Consider the following 19733-nt stretch of genomic DNA (forward strand, 5'->3'; position numbering starts at 1 on the left):
TTCGTTAATAAAACAGTATCTGTTTGAGTTTGCTGAAACAATGAAGTTCATTAATTAACAGCCTGCAGATGTTAAAGAGTTGATAAGATGCGTCACCCCACTCTACTCTGGAGAATAAAGGGTGGAAAAAAGAGGTGTTGTTCTTTTGCCGTCCGTATCTAAGAATGCTTTGAGCAACACTTCTTTTCAATTTTACCAAGTAGCACATTTGGGATACAATAATTTCTAAGTTTGTTCTTTTAAAAGCTGATTCTTTGGAAATAGGCTTTTGTCAAGGGGATTTTTTTTTATCAAGTTATAATTAGACTTTGCTTAATACACCCATAAATTTGTAGCCCTTTGTGTATTGCACAGGTGTTCTGATATTCTCTTATTCCAACAGGGCAAGTGTTGAATAACCAGGAAAGCTTTTAGATGTTGGCAGAGAGGCACCTTAAGTCCTTTGATTTGCAGGATGGGAAATTGTGTAATTCCCTAATTATCATAACGCGTGGGACAAATGGTTGTTGAGGCTTTCCGTTTTCCTTTTGCTACACTAATTTATATTAAAATTCAGTAGCTCAAAATCCAGGATGCTAATGATGCACTTTTCTCAAAAGTATTTGTTTATTGCAACAAGTAATGGAGGAGAGAGGTATAATGGAGGCAAGAAGCAGGCGGCACTGGAAAAGGGTTTTACAGTCCACAAACAAAAAGACCTCTGAAATCTATAATTCTTAAACATTCTGCTTTTAAAGCTTACACGGGCAATCAAACTTAAAATGCAGAGGATACAGCTATCTCAGGAAAAAGCAACTCCACCATGGTTAAGATAGCAACGCTGACAAGTACTTAGGGGGCTCATTCAGCAGGGCAGCCACGGTGATGTTCCTTCAGGAAAGCCCCCTTTGGTGGTAGCTGTCAACAAGGTGTATGTTAAGCCATCCACCTGGAGACTGACAGGGATACACTCCAACAAGCAGAATTATCAACCACTCATGCTGATGACAGCTTTTCTTTCTCTAGAGCTTAAAGTCTTGGGGGCAGAAAGAGTCTCGCTTTGACAATTTCAAGTGGATTTAATACACAAGAACAAAAAAGATGAGATTCAAAAATACCCTTGGCCCCTTTAGGATGGCAAAGAGAATTACAAAATGTCATTTTGGAGACTGAATCATTAGGTGCAATATTTAGATTTGCCCTCTGGAAAAGATGGGATGCTCCCTGCCAGGTGTTAAGTCATGGATGAAAATTGAAACGGGCAGTAAAATGCTGACTTTCAAAGAGCCATATTAACTTTACAAGGCACTAGTGATGCTCGAAAGAACTGACAACAGCAGAGTCAGGAAAGAGTTAATTTGCTCCCAGCAAATCCCTTACTTAGGACCAATGTGCTTTCATTAGAACAAGGGAATTAAAAATACACCTCCATTTGTCTATTGTTTAGCCCGTAGGAAAAGCACCTTAATTTAAAATATTTTAATAGGTGGGCTTTTCCAAGTTAATTTTTTTTTTTTTTACTCTTCAAATTACGAAATTTCAAAAATGAATAGGAAGTCTAGTTCTTAGTAATCCCTGTAACATGTTCTACTTACAAAAATAAGGACTCAAATAGCTCTTTGGGAATTACTGTTCACATTAAATAATTCATACATTTTGAGACATAAGCCATACCACTGATATTGGATGTGTAGAACTCCCTTTTGCAGTTCACATTCACATTCACATTCACATTCACATTCACATTCACATTCAGGGTTTATAATGTCATCATTAGTACCAAACTGGGATCATGAGTTGATTATGTAAGACTGCTTACCCTTACCTTTGGATTTATCCTTTATTTCTCAAGAGTAGGGATATGATAAGGCAAGAGAAAGTATATGGAATGCTCAGTATTGTGGAAAGCATGTATATGTTGGATGCATTGGATACTCTTAACACAACAGAGGTACACATGCAGTCAAGATTTGGTTACAAACTATAATTAATTTTCAGAAATATTCCCTTTCTCCTTCTACTTTTTCCTCATTATTCCCCCATTTAATCTTCATTTCACAAACGCATAATGATAGGAATCCCAGACCACATAGGCCAAGTCTTTTAATCATACATGTAGGGCATGAGAGCATTGAAATTATCAATTTAATTATTTTGACTAACCATTTCTACAGTAATTGATATACTTTCTAAAAATGCTCCTTTGATGGATTAATATGTTTCTCTAAGAAATTATTTATCTGTCTGAGTTGACAAAATGGTATCTCTAAAAGTGGCATTCTTTTCGGCTTTACTTAATTGTATCATATATGTGAAATGTAACTTGCAACTCCCCCATTTTATGAGTGGGAATTCATATTAACTGATCATGTGGTTCCTTATCAAAGTTGGGTAATATTCAGGACACTTACAGTGTTGAAGGGTCATCATTTGCTAAAAATACAAAGAAAAAAAAAGCAAGCATCAAATCATTTGACTGAGAAAAATCAAGAAAAAACAAAACCGTAACTAATCAATGCATAATATAATTTTAAGCACTTTACATTTTTATTACATTGCAATGCATAAAAGGGAGAAATAGCTCCCACTTAATCTTATTCTGCGTAGTTTAGGTCTCAGTGGCCTTATGTGACTCTGTTTGGGAATGCCTACCACCAATGAACACATTTCCATAAAATGGCTCTGTGGCATATGCACATTTAATCCTTGACTTTCTATAGTGAGATTGCTGCTGGTATTAGCAGAAGCAGTAGTCACTCTACTCCTGCATCCATAGTCTTCTTACTGTCTTTTCCACAGCTCAGTTACCATGAGCTTAGAGAATGCAAATTTAAGTAAATTCAATTGTATTGGGGTGAGTGGGTGGTTTTAATGTACTTTAAAAACATAAATAAACAGATTTTGAATATGCCACTCCATTGTTTTAACAATATAAGCCAACTGGAACTATATAATAAATTTTACATATTAAATATCCCAGACCTGTCTGTCTTTCTTTCTTTCTTTCTTTCTTTCTTTCTTTCTTTCTTTCTTTCTTTCTTTCTTTCTTTCTCTCTTCCTTTCTCTCTTTCAGAGAGAGAAGAGAGAGAGCACACAAGCAGAGGAGGGGCAGAGGGAGAAGGAGAGAATCTCAGCAGGCTCCACACCCAGCACAGAGCCAGATGAGGGCTCCATCTTACAATCGTGAGATCATGACCTAAGCCAAAATCAAGAGTTGGACACTTAACTGACTGAGCCACCGAGGCACCCCCGACCCCCAAACATTTCAACCATAATTTGAAATCAGCTTCTCTAAATTAATTCTATGAAATCAATGTAATTAATAAAAATGTCAGGCTGTGTTTGAAAGGGAAAGGTCTCTAAACTTTTTAGATCATGGCTCATATATATTATTTATTTAAAATTGTTGTTAGTGTATCAATATACTAATATAATATGGACATCATAAAACACAGAAGTAGAAATTAAAAGATTGAGGTAAAAAAGAGAACTAATATTTTCTTCCAGTGCCGCAGTGGAGTATACATATACCACTTTGGGAGCAACTCCAGTGTATTCTATGAAAGGCTTGCTCTGTGAGAAAGAAGAGCTCCTTGGCTTAACATTGTGTTACTACAGGACTTCCAATAGACTTCACTGTGCTACTATACAGCTGAATTCCTAAAAAAGGGGCAGAGTACTATATGATATTTTAAAGAAAGGCTGAAGTCAGAGACATCTGGATTCCAGATCTACCCACCACTCATGAACTATTTCGCTTTTGACTGGCTACTTAAATTTTTTTTTAATTTTTAAATTTTAATTGTTATTAATTTTTTTTTTCAAGAGACAGAGAGGGAGAGGGACAGACGGAGAGAGAGAGAGTCTTAAGTAGGCTCCACACTCAGCATGGGGCCTGACACAGGACTTGATTCCACGGTCCTGGGATCATTACAAAATCAAGAGTCAGACCCTCAACTGACTGAACCGACCCCCACCCTGGACTGGTTATTGAAGTTTCCCTATCTGCACAATGGAAATAATGACATACTTAATTGTGTTATTACATGGGTCATGTAGGAAGATGAAGGTAAAGTACTTAGCTGAGGGTCTGGCATATAGGAAGTGCTCAGTAGATGTTGAGTTCATTTCAACAAACTCTTTTTTATGGGTTACCTTACCACACTAGTGTGCTGTGGAACATACTTTTGGAAATTTTCTATATTAGATTATTCATTTATTGATTGTTTTATTGGTTTATTTTTTCAATTTGATAAATACTTATTGACCAGATCCCAAGTAATAGTCATAATAGTAGTAGGCTCAGGGTGACAGCTTAGATGAATATTCTGAAGAACTTTCAGATCATTTTCAATTCAGCAAAAAATTGAGAGCCTACCATCTGCCAGGCAACATTTGCCACTCCACAGGTATGGTGACGGCCAAGACAGATGTGATATCTACCTTTACAGAGCTTACTGTATGAGGGAGGGTTGGTATAATATATGGCCAATATTTAAAAGATAAATACAAAATAGTTTGACCTGACAGAAGGTGAATAAGAGGGCTAGAGGAGAAGGTGGGGGTTTTCCCATGTCAGGTTTGTGCTTTATTTTAAGCAGTTCTTACCTCAGCCTAAGGGAAATAGAAAGCCATTTTCAAGCACAAAGTCATGGAATGACAAAATATTCGAAAAGGCGATGTGAGAGTGTCAGTGGAAATAAACAAGCAAACAAAAAACCCCTTGAACTGAATAACTGCTAATCATCGTATAGAATGGTAGGCAATTTACATCACATACAGGCATCTCCACCCCTGTTTATTTCTTTCCTAACAATCAATAAATTCCATTGCCTCTTCATAAAATGTTGACTTTACAGTTTTTCATGTCGCATATATTTACTCAGACTCTAATCAATTTTCCATTTCTGTGAAGAATTTTTTAATGTGCAACAAATGTGTTTGTGCTCTCCATTGCTTGGTAACTGGCAGGTGCATCCCATTAGCACAGCTCTTAAACTGACCAACCATAACCTGATAGGTGTGGTAGGATCTGACAGTATTCATTTGATACAAAAAAAATTGACTCTTTCTGGGAGGGTCTGGGCTGACAGACCTGCAAAGTTAAATTCTCTGGTGAGCTATGGGATAAACTGCAGAGGGTTACATTTCCACAAATGTCTGCAAAATCAACTTGCCATAAATATATTCAGGACAGACAATTCTACTCCTGTGCATAGTCTATCCATTTTAAAGACATTTTTAATAAGCAGGAAATGCTTGTGTTGGTAGGGAAAATTCTGGGAGGTTGCTAAATAATGACAAAGTGCTGGAATGAACAAAAGGAACATTTGGCCTTTACAGTTGAGTATTCTACTGACAGTGTTCCAGAGACAAACAGTTAAGAGTTTGATAGTGAATATTCTTTGTTCTCTGCTTAAAAGCAGATAATATTAGCTGCATGCCTTCCTAGGAACTGAGATGTGAAAATCTATGAACTAATTTAATTTTTCATTTAGTGTGATGATTAGAAATTGGCCCATGAGGGTACTTTTAAAATGAGAGGTAATGTTTCATAAGTAAGATATAAGATTTGCTTTCTTATTATTTTTCTAATTTGCAAAAATATAGTTTTCATTTTGCTGCTTACTTTGATATTTTTTAACAATATTGGAATAATTTTCATACCACACTTTTGCTGGGTTGCAAAATATATTTTATAAAGTTGTAAAATCTTCTAGACTGAAAGAAGAGAAGATACAAAAATCTCATACTTTTCTCTTTCTTTGAGAGGGAATCTAAGGGCTTATGAATAAAATCAGAAATATTTGAGAAAACATATCAGGTTATAAAGTTCAGTGAAAGTGAAACCTTGACACTGATTGTATCAGTAAAAATTAGGTTTAGCTACATATAACAACGTATAACAAAATAATGGAGGTTTTTTTTTACATTTATTTATTTATTTTGGCAGGGGAGGGGCAGAGGGGGAGAGAGAGAATCCCAAGCAGGCTCCATGCTGTCAGCACAAAGCCCAACGTGGGGCTCAATCCCACAAATCACAGATGATAACTTAAGCTGAAACCAAGAGCTGGTTGCTTAGCTGACTGTGCCATCCAGGTGTCGTCAAAATAACAGAGGTTTAAACAAAATAGATTATTTCTCCCTCATTAACAGAAAGTGTGATGTTAGACAAACCCTGTATGGTATGGTAGTTTTATGGTTATCAGGAATTTAAGCTTTTTCATGTTTTTGTTTCACCATCTTAGCATGTATTTTCAAGGTCACTTTATGAACCAAGATGACTTCTGGAATTTGAGTCACCTCATACACATTCTAGGTTTAGAATGAGCCTAAAAAAGAAGCAAGGCTGGGGGTCATGCCACTCTTCAGGGGCTTTTCCAGAGGTCAATACAATACTCTAACACTTCTTCTTATATCCAGTTATCATAATTTAATCCTATGGCAACATTGTTTTAAGGGAGGCTGGGACTTCTATTTTATTTTATTTTATTTATTTATTTTTTAATGTTTATTTTTGAGAGACAGAGACAGACAGAACATGAGTGGGAGAGGGACAGAGAGACAGAAGGAGACACAGAATCTGAAGCAGGCTCCAGGCTCTGAGCTCTCAGGGCAGGGCCCAATGTGGGGCTCAAACTCACAAACAGTTGAGATCATGACTTGAGCTGAAGTCGGACACTTAACCCACTGAGCCACTGAGGCACCCCATGTGGCTGGGAAATTTTAGCTGGGTATATTTCTGCCCTCAAAACAATCAGAATGTATTGATAAATAAAGAGGGAACGTATTGGTTGAGTGACTGACAGACTGCTAGAATTAATATAATTTCCCAAGTCAAAATACCTTACTATCTTGTTTTTAATAGGGGTGTGTGCATGTGTGTATGTAACTAAATCCAACACCACTCACTGGTAGGAAGCATAATGCCTTTAGAGAAACATAACAGCAATAACTATAGACACGTAAGCAATTTCTAAACCTAATGAAAGACTGTGGTTAGGAAATCTTTCCCAGGTATGTACACACACACACACACACACACACACACACACACACACTCATTTGCTTATAAACACATAGTACTGGTAGTAATTATTGGAACAATAACTGTAACTTTGCTTTGCTAGGACTGCCACTTGCATAGATGGAAGAAAGGTGCTAATTCATTGTCAGTGGGTTGGATTGCAGGAGTCCATCAAAGTTGTTTTTTCAAGAACATTCCAGTATACAATAATATATATATTTATTTTAAGTGTTACTTTTTTAGATGTGCCAGTCTAACTTTTCCTCTCTACAGATGCTGAAATAGAAAAAAAGGTAAAAGGCGGAGGTGTGAACTTTCCCAGTGAGCAAAAGGAGAGGCAATTCCCTCAGTTCTTAAGGAAGAAAAAATGCAGGACGCTCAAAGGTTGCCTTCAACCCTAAGCAAGAGGAATTACTTTCCTGAGTGCTTTCTTGTGTGGCCACAATCACCCCTGTCTCCTTGTTCCCCTATGGGGTTGGGCTTGATCTTTTAACATTTCTTTGTAACCAGGAGCTGGAAAATATAGAATTTAAACATGGAGAGAAATGAGGGATATTGAGATGGGTTGAACAGCAGGGTAATCAAACAGCTGTTGAGTCGGAGAGAAAAAGCTGGATCATATCAGAGTGGATGCTATCAAAAGAGTTACGAGCTTACATGACAAAATTACATGTACTTGAAATATGCCATTACAAAATGCCAGCCTGACATTAAGCTGCTTTATAGAGGTATCATGTCCTTAAATAGCCTGGTGATTATCTGTATCCCTGGAGCGCTGCTTTCCTACCTGACTTTGTAATACCCCTGGCTTGTCTCTAATCACCATGAAGAGTGTCACCAACTTAGAAAAATTCTTGAAAGGACATTAATTTTGATTTCTTTTGACATTCTATAGAGTTTTCTTTCTAGGGAGGATGGAGATCCAGCCTTCTTTCCCATAATGACAAGATACGGCATTTCTCTGTGAGTATCAGAAGCCTGGTTTGAACTCTCTTATAAAAAGTATTTTCTATATGTCCAGTGATGTGTTAAGCAATTTACATGAATTACCTCCTTTAATTCTCATGAACTCTGTAATTTAGGTTCTATTATTAGACCCCTTGAAGGTGAAATACAGAGAGATCAGGTGACTTGCCCAAGATCACACCATAGTCTAGTCAGTAATAGAATGGGGATTTTAACCTAGTCACACTGATTCCAGGGCCTAGGCTCTTAATCTGCATGTTACACTGCTTTCTTCAAAAGCCACGTTCCATTGAGAGCTGTAGGTGGGGAGGATAAGGTAAATTAAGCCATATTTTTAGAAAAGACAGAGAGGGCAAGACATGAGATAAAGTGTCCCCCTGCCCCCCTGCCTTTAAAATGATGTGGTTAAGAAAACAAAAAGAGATTATTCCTGCATAGAAAGAGGAAACAGGAAGTGTGAATGAGAAGCACAAATGTGGAGAGTAAAGCACTTTACAAAGGAAGGCAGCTGCGAATTTTCCATTTGCAGTGTTTGTTTATTTTGGCTCCCATCACCACTGCCATGATTGCCTCGGAATGAATTCCCCAGTGGAAACATCAACAAGGTAGGAAACGTCATAATTATATTTTCTATTATCCCCCAAAGAATATATTAGTATGGTAGATATGGCTATAATCTAAAAGAAAAGTGCTATGTAGCAAAGACAACTGCTGATAAAACTAGCTGATTTTTTATCCTCTGGTATTAACAAAAAGGCAAAGATAAAAAGGGAGTTTTGGATATTATTCTGTGCCTTTTCTCACGTGTACTTGCAACTGGGCAACAACTACGCTTATCAGTTAGTTCTATGCTTTTCTCTATTGAATAGATACAGATTCAGCATGTTCTAGAGAATCTCCTGGACATGAGACTGACCAGTGAATGGTCTAAGAAATGATATGGGGCACTACCTCATGCTAGTTGGGGGAGTAAAGAAAGCCTTGATGCCTGCTGGATGCAAAGATGATTCCTGGAGGGAGCTGACACTTTGAGTGGGCATTTTCGTGATTGTTTAGGGAATGTTGATATGTTAAGCACTCCTTCCTTGATCCCCAGCTTCTCTGGTGCTTTGGCCTTCCTGAGATGCCTGCAAGAGCTTGCACACTTGCCAGTTTTCTATGGCAATGGAGAAGTGTGGGGAAATTAAGGTCCTGTAGAGCAATCCTCAATCAAAAGGAACCACGAGTCAATGGTTAAATGCTTCTCTCTTTTGTCCCTTGGGGCAGGCAATTCTCAGACTCATTCTATATATTTCCTCATAAGAGCGGACAATTTTGAGACTCATTTTAGATAGTTCCTCATAAGGTCCCAGGAGAATCAATAATAGCTGTCCCTGACTCAATTCCATAAGACACCTCTGTACTGACTGTCTCCCCTTTCCTGTTTTATTCCAAGTCTTTACTACACTCCTGTTTCTTGAGATCATTTCCAAAATAAACTACTTGAATGTAATTCTTTATCCAGGTTCTGCTTTGATGGGGGAACTCAGGCTAAGACAATGCAACATCACAAGAGGAGTGATATTTATGGGCTGAAAGATGATGGGGGGGATGCTTGTCTGGGGGATGGTAATGGTACTTCACATGGCTTTCTCTCCTTTACTAGATCCCTAAATATTGGAATCTTGGAGGGGGTTTGTCCTCAGCCCTCTTCTTCTCTTTGTCTATACCTTTTCCTCAGACAATTTCTGGTTCTATGGTGTTGACCACTGCCTCTATTTTGATGACTCTCCAAATTGTATCTTTAGTCATGACCTTTCTTTCCCCTGAGCCTGAGGATCATTTATCTGATTGCCTACATGTCTTCTCCATTTCGATATCTAACAGGTATCTCTTCCTTCATCTGTACCCAATAAAACTCTTGTTTACGTCCCAATAATGCCCTATAAAACCCCTGTTACGCCCTCCATCCTCCTCATGGCACTCTAATCTACCCATAGTCCAAACAAATAGAGAAATCTAGATGTTCTTGATTCAGCACTTCTCAAACACTTCCCTGCAAGTTCTATCAGTTCTGTCTCCAGAATAGATCTCAAATTCATCCACTTATTTCCATCTCCACCACCATCATCCTGGTCATAGGCAAAATTATCTCTCATCAGGGTCACTGACAAAAGCCTTTTAAAATCAATATACTGCAGTCAGAATTGTTTTAACAAATACATATACACCACTTGCCTCTTTAAAATCTTCCAGTGGCGGGGCACCTGAGTGGCTCAGTTGGTTAAATGTCCGACTTCAGCTCAGGTCATGATCTCACAGTTTTTGTGCGTTCGAGCCCCACATCATGCTCTGTGCTGACAGCTCAGACCCTGGAGCCTGCTTCAAATTCTGTCTCCCTCTCTTTCTACCCCTCCCCCGCTCATGCTCTGTCTCTGTCTCTCAGAAATAAATAAAAATTAAAAACAAAATAAAATCTTCCAGTGGCTTCTTAAGGCACTGAGAATTAAAAGCCAATAAACCTTCCTATGTGCCTGAGACCCTACATGATGTAGGCTCTGCTCATGTCAGATTTGCTTTTCTCTCTTGCTCCATATGTTCTGCTAGACTAGCACCTTTTCATTCTTCAAAAAAGGTAGGTTCTATCTCTCTTAAGGGTCTTCCATTTTTCTGAAACTTTTGCTCTAATAGTTGTTTTCCTGGTTTTCATAGGTCATACTCTGCATTCTATAGGCTTTAGCACAGTCTCTCCCTTTTTGGAGTCGCTCTTATCATGAGCACCTGTCTGGAACAGTACCCTCGCTCCCCCCACCCTGCTTACTCTCTATGCTCCTTGTTTATTTCCTTCATAAATCTTTTCATACACTTTATATTGTGTCTTGAGCCATTTTTATTTTCTTTTAATCTTCTCAATTGGAAGAAAAGCTCCATGAGGGTAGGAATCTCAAATTACTCTGGCACATTTGTGGAATATATTAATGGATAGGCTGTTTTGAGAAATTCCTCTGGATGGGTGCATGTAGGAATTCCTTCTTACCTACAATGAAACAGAGAGTCTAACAAATTTTGTCTAATATTTCTTGTCTCAATAATTTATAAGTTGCTGCATCTCTGAGCCCTAATAAGACCAAAAGATAGGAGAAAACAATTTTTTTTGTAAATATGTGAAGACGTTCTTATAAATCTTCACTTCTTATTTCATGTGGTAAGTCTGATTTTCAACTAGGAAGCAAAACTGATGATTCACCCTTTAGTAATCAAATTTTTTGTGACCAACTGTATTTTTCAATAGCTTGATAGAATGGTTCTATCTAAGCAGCATGAGGTTTTTATTGGAAAGGACAAAATTTCAATTCCATCCAGTCTTATGATACCTTTTCTTATTACAAAATGACTTGGCTAACTTCTAATATAACCTTCCACACAGAGAATGAAACTCAGTACTTCTTAACTCCCCTTCTCCCAGCTACATAAAAATCCGTTGTCTCAATTCCCTCCTTTCAATACTTTTTAGTCATGAATTCTTTTTTCACTCATTTCAATTTTCACACCTGTTATATCAGGGTGTGGTGCTCCAATTTTTTGATGAGTCGGAGCAGGTAAGATCTGTTTGTTTTGTTGTATACCTGGGGCATAGGGACCTGTGCTCATTTTGGTAGACTTACTCCAGAATTTGGTAACAAATGCCACTAGCACCAAAGGGGTACACTTTGTTTTTAAAAATTTTTGTGGCGAAAATAAAGATGAAACAATTCCTATCCTGAGTTGATAAAATATTAATACCAAATACTTTTAATTATTTCTAGAAAGATTTAAATTGATATTTATTTCTGTATATCAAAGCTAACATTACATTCTTTGGCAAGCTGCTTCCTAAAACAATCTTATATTATAGCATCTTGTACCTTTTTGTAATTTAGGATTTTCTGAAGGAGAGCCACATGGATATTATTTGTGATTTTGTTTCTTGCTATATAATAACTGTATCATGGGGTTTATTGTCTTTAAACAAAAAATAACTGGTCTACAATACAGAGATCTGTTAATATTGTTGCCTCAATTTTCCAAAATGACATCAAATATTTTGATTTCATGTATTGCATCTGATTTTCCTTGTTACTCTGAGCATTAGAATGACTTTGAGATTTTATACTACAGAGATTTTCCATAGTCTAACCTCAGGGTAAACTCATTACCTCCTTTGTAATTACACGATGGCTGTGAGAAATACATGCTCAGGGATTAGTCTCATTAACAGGTCTTGTCTCGATTGACTTGGAAAGAACCAAGGAAACGATTAGACATATTTGATGAGTCAGGTGCTGTCCTTGATTTCTGTGAGTGACTTCTATGCTCCTCATCTCCTTTTGCGGTGCTCAATGCTTAATAATCAAATACTCTTACCTTCCGTGCAGAGGAGCCCAGACCTCCCATAAGGGCAGAGGCAGAGGGAATCTATCCTGGATTTAGGAACACAGGTGGCACCGTTTCCACATGGACTGTTTTCACAGGTTGCAAACTGGCACATCCTGCCTGAGTACAGCCTTGGACACTCACAAAACCAGTTTTCACTGTCACTGAAAAGGGAAAAGGAATTATAAAACCAATCAGAAAACAATGATCCTTTACACACAGGTGGATTCGCGCGTGCATTCGCACGCACGCGTGCGCGCGTGCGCGCACACACACACGTAAAATAAAAGCTGCACCTTGTCGTCTCCCTTTCTCAGTGTTTTTCAACTGTGAAGTATTTGTAGCTGTGCACTTCGCATTGAAAGCAGATTAGCAGCTTTATAGTTTGCCTGAGGCCATGAATTCTATTTTAAGCCATCTATTTTTATTTTTGATTTACCTCACCTTTTACTGCGCACTAGGTGCCTTTTTAGGACTTCATTAAATATGTGTGGCGCTGCCTTAGTAAAGTGCTTCAAATGTCTATTAGAAGAAAAATCTTAGATGCAACCTGAGGAGAATTTCAAGCTGGTGATAAGCTTCCTCCACTAAGGAGAAGTCCTCCAACAGCCACCCTTGAGGTAGCTCACAAAGAAAGGCACAGTGGGGAGCATAATGACTAAACAACTCCCAGGGCCCCAGGCTGAGGGTGCCTGTGAAACCAGAGCTGAAAACTGTGCTCATCCACCTGCATGCCTTCTCCAGAGGGGATGGTGACCAGGAATCTGGTGCTTGTGCCTTCCCTGCATCTATTTCCTCCACCTGCCAACCTTTGTTTTTGAGAGAGGTTGGGAGAAGGCCAGAGAGAGAGGGAAAGAGAGGATCCCAAGAAGGCTTTGTGCTCTTAGAGATCATGACTTGAGCCAAAATCAAGAGTTGGATGCTTAACCAACTGAGCCACCCAGGTGGCCCTTTTTCCCCCTTTTAAAGTAAAGGTAGCTCGGGGTGCCTGGGTGGCTCAGTCAGTTGAGCCTCAGACTTCGGCTTAGGTCATGATATCAAGGTTTGTGGGTTTGAGATGCAGGCTTGGTGCTGACAGCTCAGACCCTGGAGCCTGCTTCAGATTCTGTGTCTACCTGTCTCTCTGCCTCTCCCCTGCTCGTGCTCTGTATCTGTTTCTCAAAGATAAATAAACATTAAAAAAACATCAACAGTAAAGGTAGCCCCAGCTTGCCTATGCAGATTCACTCCTCCCCTATTCCCAGTCTATGCTGACGCGGAAGGCAGACTCCCACTCTTGGTGTCAATGCTACCAATTGAGTGCAGGGTGAACACAGGGCCAAAACAGCTGACTGGCTTTTACTGCTGAGGTTGCCATGTAGCTGCTTGTGGCACCTGCCCATTCAGAAGGGAGAGCCTGGCTGAGAATAGAGGGCTGATGCCTGGTAGTGCCAATGTAAGGGACTGGGGAAATGGGATAAAACACTGTGGAAAGAACTTATGTATCAGATAACAGGTAAATCTACCTTTGGCAGGTGAGGTCTTGAGACCCTCAGAGGCTCTCTCGACTCTTAAGGGGCCAAACACGGGTGATGAATAATTTACTCATTTTATAACTATGAGAAATAAGTGAGATGACTCATTTTCAGAAATACCAAATACAAGCTGTGCTGTCTAGTTAACAATAGGTTTAGAACCTATTGGAAATATGTGCGACCTCCTTCCCCCCACAATGGAGTCCCAAAACCTGAGACACTTCACTTCCTGGTTCTTCTTCCTCCTCTCCATTTCATGGGCTTTGTAATGACCATGGGCCAAAAAACTGAAGTCTCTGTGGCAATTCAGGGAATGTACATTTGTTCCAATCGGACTACTTTTTGCCTTACATGGGCATAGGCAACTTCAGGGTAAGGCTGTAATCTCTGTAGGACTCAGCCAATGAGGAATCAGGGGAGGGACTTGCATGCTTGGAGATAAATTGCCTGCTGTAACTGCCTCAAGTATGCCTGTCCATCAGATACCTGCTCTGGCAAGAATGTTGATTAAAGCCTCCCTTCACTGTGCTCCAAGTCTCTGCGTCCCTCCTTTGATTGGGTTAGTGTGCTTATTTTTCACAATAACTTTCATGGCAACTTGTATAGTATTTTACATAGAGTGGACAAATACAGAATCTCTGGTTTTCAGAAATGGTCCAAAATTAAGGATCAATGCCGCTAAGATGGTTATAAAGCACCCTAAAAAACTCTTCTATTTTGGGGCTGTATTACAAAACAAAATTTTGAGGACCCTTGAGCCAATGCTCCTCCTTCTCACCCAAGAATAGTGGTAAAAGCATAGCCTGACAACCTGGAAGGTACAGTGAAAGCACTGGGGAAAGTCACACCTTCTGGGTAGGAACTGGTTAGTGTTAGTTAGGAACTTAATGTTTTTGGTGGCCATGGATAAATCTCATGTAATTTCACCTCCACTCACCTAACCTGGAATTGAAAGCTTAGTATACAGCATCTGTATTCTGGGATAAAGTCTTGGAGTGTAAAACTCTTGAAAGCTTCATTCTGGAAAAACCAAATTAGTCTTTTTATAGGAAAGGAGAAGGCCACATATATGAAGTCAAACGAATCTAAATATTGATTGATATAAGTGCTTTAATCATATAGACCTAACCAGATTTGAAATGCGGGAGAGACACTTTTCTGTTAAAAACCGAGGAAAGCACTAATTTTAATCATGTCCTATTGATCAATCAAGCCTCATTTCCTTTTTGCTTTCATCAGGTGTTGGAAGAAGTTGATTATTATAAATTCATGTGGAGATGACTAACTGCGTGCAACTGTACATCAGCAGGCAGACAGAGCAGAGAGAGAAATGGAAATTCTATAGAAAACATTCTGCGGAAGGGGAAGACCACCTTATCTCGCTAACCATGAGCAAGTGTCCAGAGCCCTCTTGTCCATCTTGATATTCCATCAGCACTTCATTAGAAAGAGTTAGCTTTAACCACTGAGATGATGATGCCTCCATACATTTCACTTCAAATTGTACCTTCAAGTTCCAAAATAGTTCCTGTAGTGCCAGATATTTCACCAATAGTTTTAATAAAATCTATTTTTGCTACCAGCTGCATTACACCTGGACCCAAAGGCTTCTCCTAGTCAGATCTTGCCAAAGATCCCATTACTAAATCCCAACTTCTTCAAAAACTAGCAAGTCAAATGTGTTTGCTGTTAACTTAACTCAAAGGATACCTCGCCACACCCTGAAGCAATTGGCAATGCTGACCAAGAAAGTAAGTGCCCTAAGCCTGAAGGACCTCAGGTAACCTTCCATATTTGGAACCAGTGATTAAAACAATGTCACCCGCCTTGACCCCGTTTACTTTAAATGTTGTAACTTCCTGTGAACCTATTGGACCCTGTATAATTAGATATGGGAGAATATATTTACATGTAATACACTTTTTTAATTTGAAAAAGTTCTAAAAATCTTACCCTTCACAGACCTGTGAACTACATAGAAAACTGTTTTTGCAAGTCTTCCTCTGAGTGAAGTTCTTACCTGTAAACCATAACACCAAATGTAATCCCAATTCCTGTCAACCAATATTTGCTGGGCACCTATGTCATGGAAAGAGCCAGGTACCATGAAATAAATAAGACTCACTCTGCTCTTGTTTGGGAAGACAGCATAAGTGCACGAACTAATCTTTGTAAAACACAGCACAGGTATGTGAAAAGGGAATTTAGGCAGTGAGCAAGGATTTTAAGGCCTTAGCTCTGTAACATGTGGATTCAAATGTCAATAGCTTCTAAAAGCTGCTCTGTGGACTGGCACCACAGAATGTTACCAGTGAATCTCCCCATGGCTTTTAAAATGCAGATTCCTGTGCTGCCCTTGCCTCTGAGATTTTGATTTAGGAGATGTAGAGTGATGCCTGTGATTCTGTGTTTTAAAAATGTCATCATATGGGGCGCCTGGGTGGCGCAGTCGGTTAAGCGTCCGACTTCAGCCAGGTCACGATCTCGCGGTCCGGGAGTTCGAGCCCTGCGTCGGGCTCTGGGCTGATGGCTCAGAGCCTGGAGCCTGTTTCCGATTCTGTGTCTCCCTCTCTCTCTGCCCCTCCCCTGTTCATGCTCTGTCTCTCTCTGTCCCAAAAATAAATAAACATTGAAAAAAAAAAAAGATATCATTTAAAAAAATAAAATAAAATAAAAATGTCATCATGTGATCCTGCATAGCTTACTTCCTGCAAAAGTCAGCTCCCTTGAGACAAATTTTCTCACCAAAGTAAAAGCTTGATGGGCATTAATTACTACTGGGTCTTTAGCAGGATGCCAGGACATTGTAATTTTCTCTTTTGGGGCTACATTTTAGCTTTTGACTAACATATATCTGAAAATACAATATTTATCCACTAAAGTACAACGATTAGAGGGTTTTTATTTTACTAGTGACATATAGGGTCTACTTTATGTATGTAATTATGTATGTATATTATATGCATATATATGCACGTATATTACATTTAACAACAACACGAAGTAGGAAAACATTCACTCAGTCATTTTAAAGCTTAGTTAAAAAAAATACTACCTATCTAAGTATATGCAAACATCTGTATATTTTGGCACTGTAACTATTATAGCATACTCAATTACAAGTCACAATATGGTTAGCATATCAAATGACTGTCGTTAAGTTTCTACGGGTATTAAAAATTATCTTTAGAAAATTTAGCTGATTAAAAAAATCAAAAGATGCTGGCTTGAAAAGGATGCCCCTATTTACATAACAGCCAGATGCCTGAAAATTTTCTACAACTAAAAGGACTCCTGCATGTATTAACTTAAAAAAATAAATATCTCTTCCTGCATTCTTTGTATCTAATGGATCATTAGCAGATTTCAAAGTTGACCACCCACAGTGTCAAGAGAGGGAAATTCTCTGCAGGAAAGTGAACAGAAATGAGTCCTTATGAATAATGTCTCTAGATGCTTCTAAAAAATAAAATCACTATTGGCAGAAATAACCCATCTCTATGTATAGGCTCTTCTATTTATAGCACCACAGCACCGGCTTAAGAATGCAAATGAGATCCCAAGTAGCTGTGGTTCAAATGGAACTTTCCTTCCTTTTTCATGAATTTCTGGCACCACAATGAGTCTGCTGATTATAAAGCAATATCCATGAACCCCCTGGCCCAACCCCCAGTCTTGTTAACACTGTTGAACTCCTTTCAAATGAGTTGTCAGCTCTGTGTGGAGAATCTGTGTTGCAACATCCATAGATAGTTTGCCTCTAGGACAGAGGTGCCTACAACGATGTTATTTCTTGAGGTAAGGCACGCCATCATATTTGACATTTTTCATTTTTTCTTTTTGAAAGTAGCCAAATGTGAAAATAATAGAAAAAAAATGCAAAGCCAAATTATCTTAAGGCGGCCTAGAAAGTGAACTTAAAGAAACATAGTCTATATAATATACCCTCAGATGGAGAGCTCAGGGAAAATGTCCTTCAGCTTTAGGGGCTTTTATCTTTGATTAAAAAGATTTTATTAAGGGTAGAAACAAAGAAGTTGAAAAAGGATATGAGCAATAATAAAGTTATAGAATCACATGTAAAGAGATAATACACAAAATAAGGGTAATTCACAACAATATAAAATATTTTTGTTTCCTCATGTTCTAGGATCTGTCCAATTCAATCCTGTGGATATTTTGTGAAGGGAGATTGAATTTATGTTATAATCTCTCTTCCCCTACCCTTCCTTCTCTCTCTTAATGCCATGGTTCACTTTGTAAAATGTTCTTCATTGGTGGAGAAGGATGATCAGAAATTTCCTTCCCAGCAAGAGATATCTTTTCCATTTCTTTTACCGTGGGAACCACTAGTCCTTCTGAAATGGAGTTAAAGCTTTGCTTCCAAGGGAGGAACCTCAGGAAATATTAAACCCCAGACAGGGAGCTAACATGGCAAAAGTGGCCATAATCTAAATAATTTAAATGGGATATGCATGAGAATGTGCCTTGCACAGTACTTGGCAATGATGAACTGCTCGTTACATGTTACAGAAAGGAGGTGGGCATGGATGAAACATACAATTAATTGAATCTGAATCAGTTAATGGTGGGATAAGAGCAAGAGAAACAAATCTGGCACAAAGAGAAGCGGGTTGGGAAAAAAGCATGAGGTAGAGGGTGTCAATGGGTGAGAAAATAAAAGGATGCATCGGGGCGTGCCTGGGTGGCTAAGTTGGATGAGCATTTGACTTCAGCTCAAGTTATGATCTCATGGTTGGTGAGTTTGAGCCCCACATCGGGATCTGTGCTGATGCTCAGAGCCTGGAGCCTGCTTCAGAATCTGTGTCTCCCTATCTCTCTGCCCCTCCCTTCCTCACACTCTGTCTCTCTCAAAAATAAATAAACATTAAAAATAAAATAAAAATAAAAGGATGCATTAATAATTGTTGAATTATTGTAGCATTTCAACGTTTAAAATTACCTCCCCCAATTTTTTTTTTAATTTTTTTTTTCAACGTTTATTTATTTTTGGGACAGAGAGAGACAGAGCATGAATGGGGGGAGGGGCAGAGAGAGAGGGAGACACAGAATCGGAAACAGGCTCCAGGCTCTGAGCCATCAGCCCAGAGCCCGACGCGGGGCTCGAACTCCAGGACCGCGAGATCGTGACCTGGCTGAAGTCGGACGCTCAACCGACTGCGCCACCCAGGCGCCCCTTACCTCCCCCAATTAAAAAAAAATCTCAGGGTTTTAAGATTAGACTTTGTGACCAAGCAACAATTTTATAATAGATTTTCTTATTTCGTGTTCATTGCAAAATTAGCCAGTCTCCACTCCCCTGCACTGTAAGGGCAATTTGGGTAGGATTTAATATAACAGAATCAGTAAATGCAGTGCTTATGAAGCTCTGGAGTTCTCAGATAATTTCCTGTGACGATAATGTGCCTATTTGGAGACTATTTAAGACTAGAAGAGTTGGTATAAGCTTTTAAAATGCAGTTTTAACTCCTCCTAAAAAGAAACAAAAATTCTTTTAAAATATTTAAGCCAACAAAGTGCTGTTTCACCCATTCCCTTGACCTCACTAATGTTCACATACATACAATTTCTACTCAACTGTTTCCATGGTGAATTCAACTGTTGCCAGGGAGGTGGAAACAGCGCATACAGTGTTGATGATTGTTCTTTTCTGATATTAAGAAATATCTACAAAATTGCTGGGGGAGGGATTTATTCTGCACACACATAAGGAATAGTAAAGATACACATTTATAAACACTAAAACATTCTTTATGAATGTTACTATATTCCTACACTCAATTTGCACCAAGAAATTTAATTTATCTCAATTTCTCACTTATTCCAGGTCCTCC

At 38.7% G+C, this 19733-nt stretch overlaps 1 protein-coding gene across 2 annotated transcripts in view; it reads right to left on the reverse strand.

The window, feature by feature from the left end:
* LOC123608563 (protein eyes shut homolog) overlaps positions 1-19733 on the reverse strand; it is a 363718-nt gene that overhangs the window by 123365 nt on the left and 220620 nt on the right. For both annotated transcript variants that reach the window (XM_045498669.1, XM_045498668.1), the window contains exon 6: positions 12356-12528. In XM_045498669.1, the coding sequence (XP_045354625.1) occupies positions 12356-12528 (173 nt within the window). The remainder of the gene's footprint in view (positions 1-12355; positions 12529-19733) is intronic.

This window comes from Leopardus geoffroyi, chromosome B2 (assembly GCF_018350155.1).
Source record: "Leopardus geoffroyi isolate Oge1 chromosome B2, O.geoffroyi_Oge1_pat1.0, whole genome shotgun sequence".
NCBI classification, from domain to species: domain Eukaryota; kingdom Metazoa; phylum Chordata; class Mammalia; order Carnivora; family Felidae; genus Leopardus; species Leopardus geoffroyi.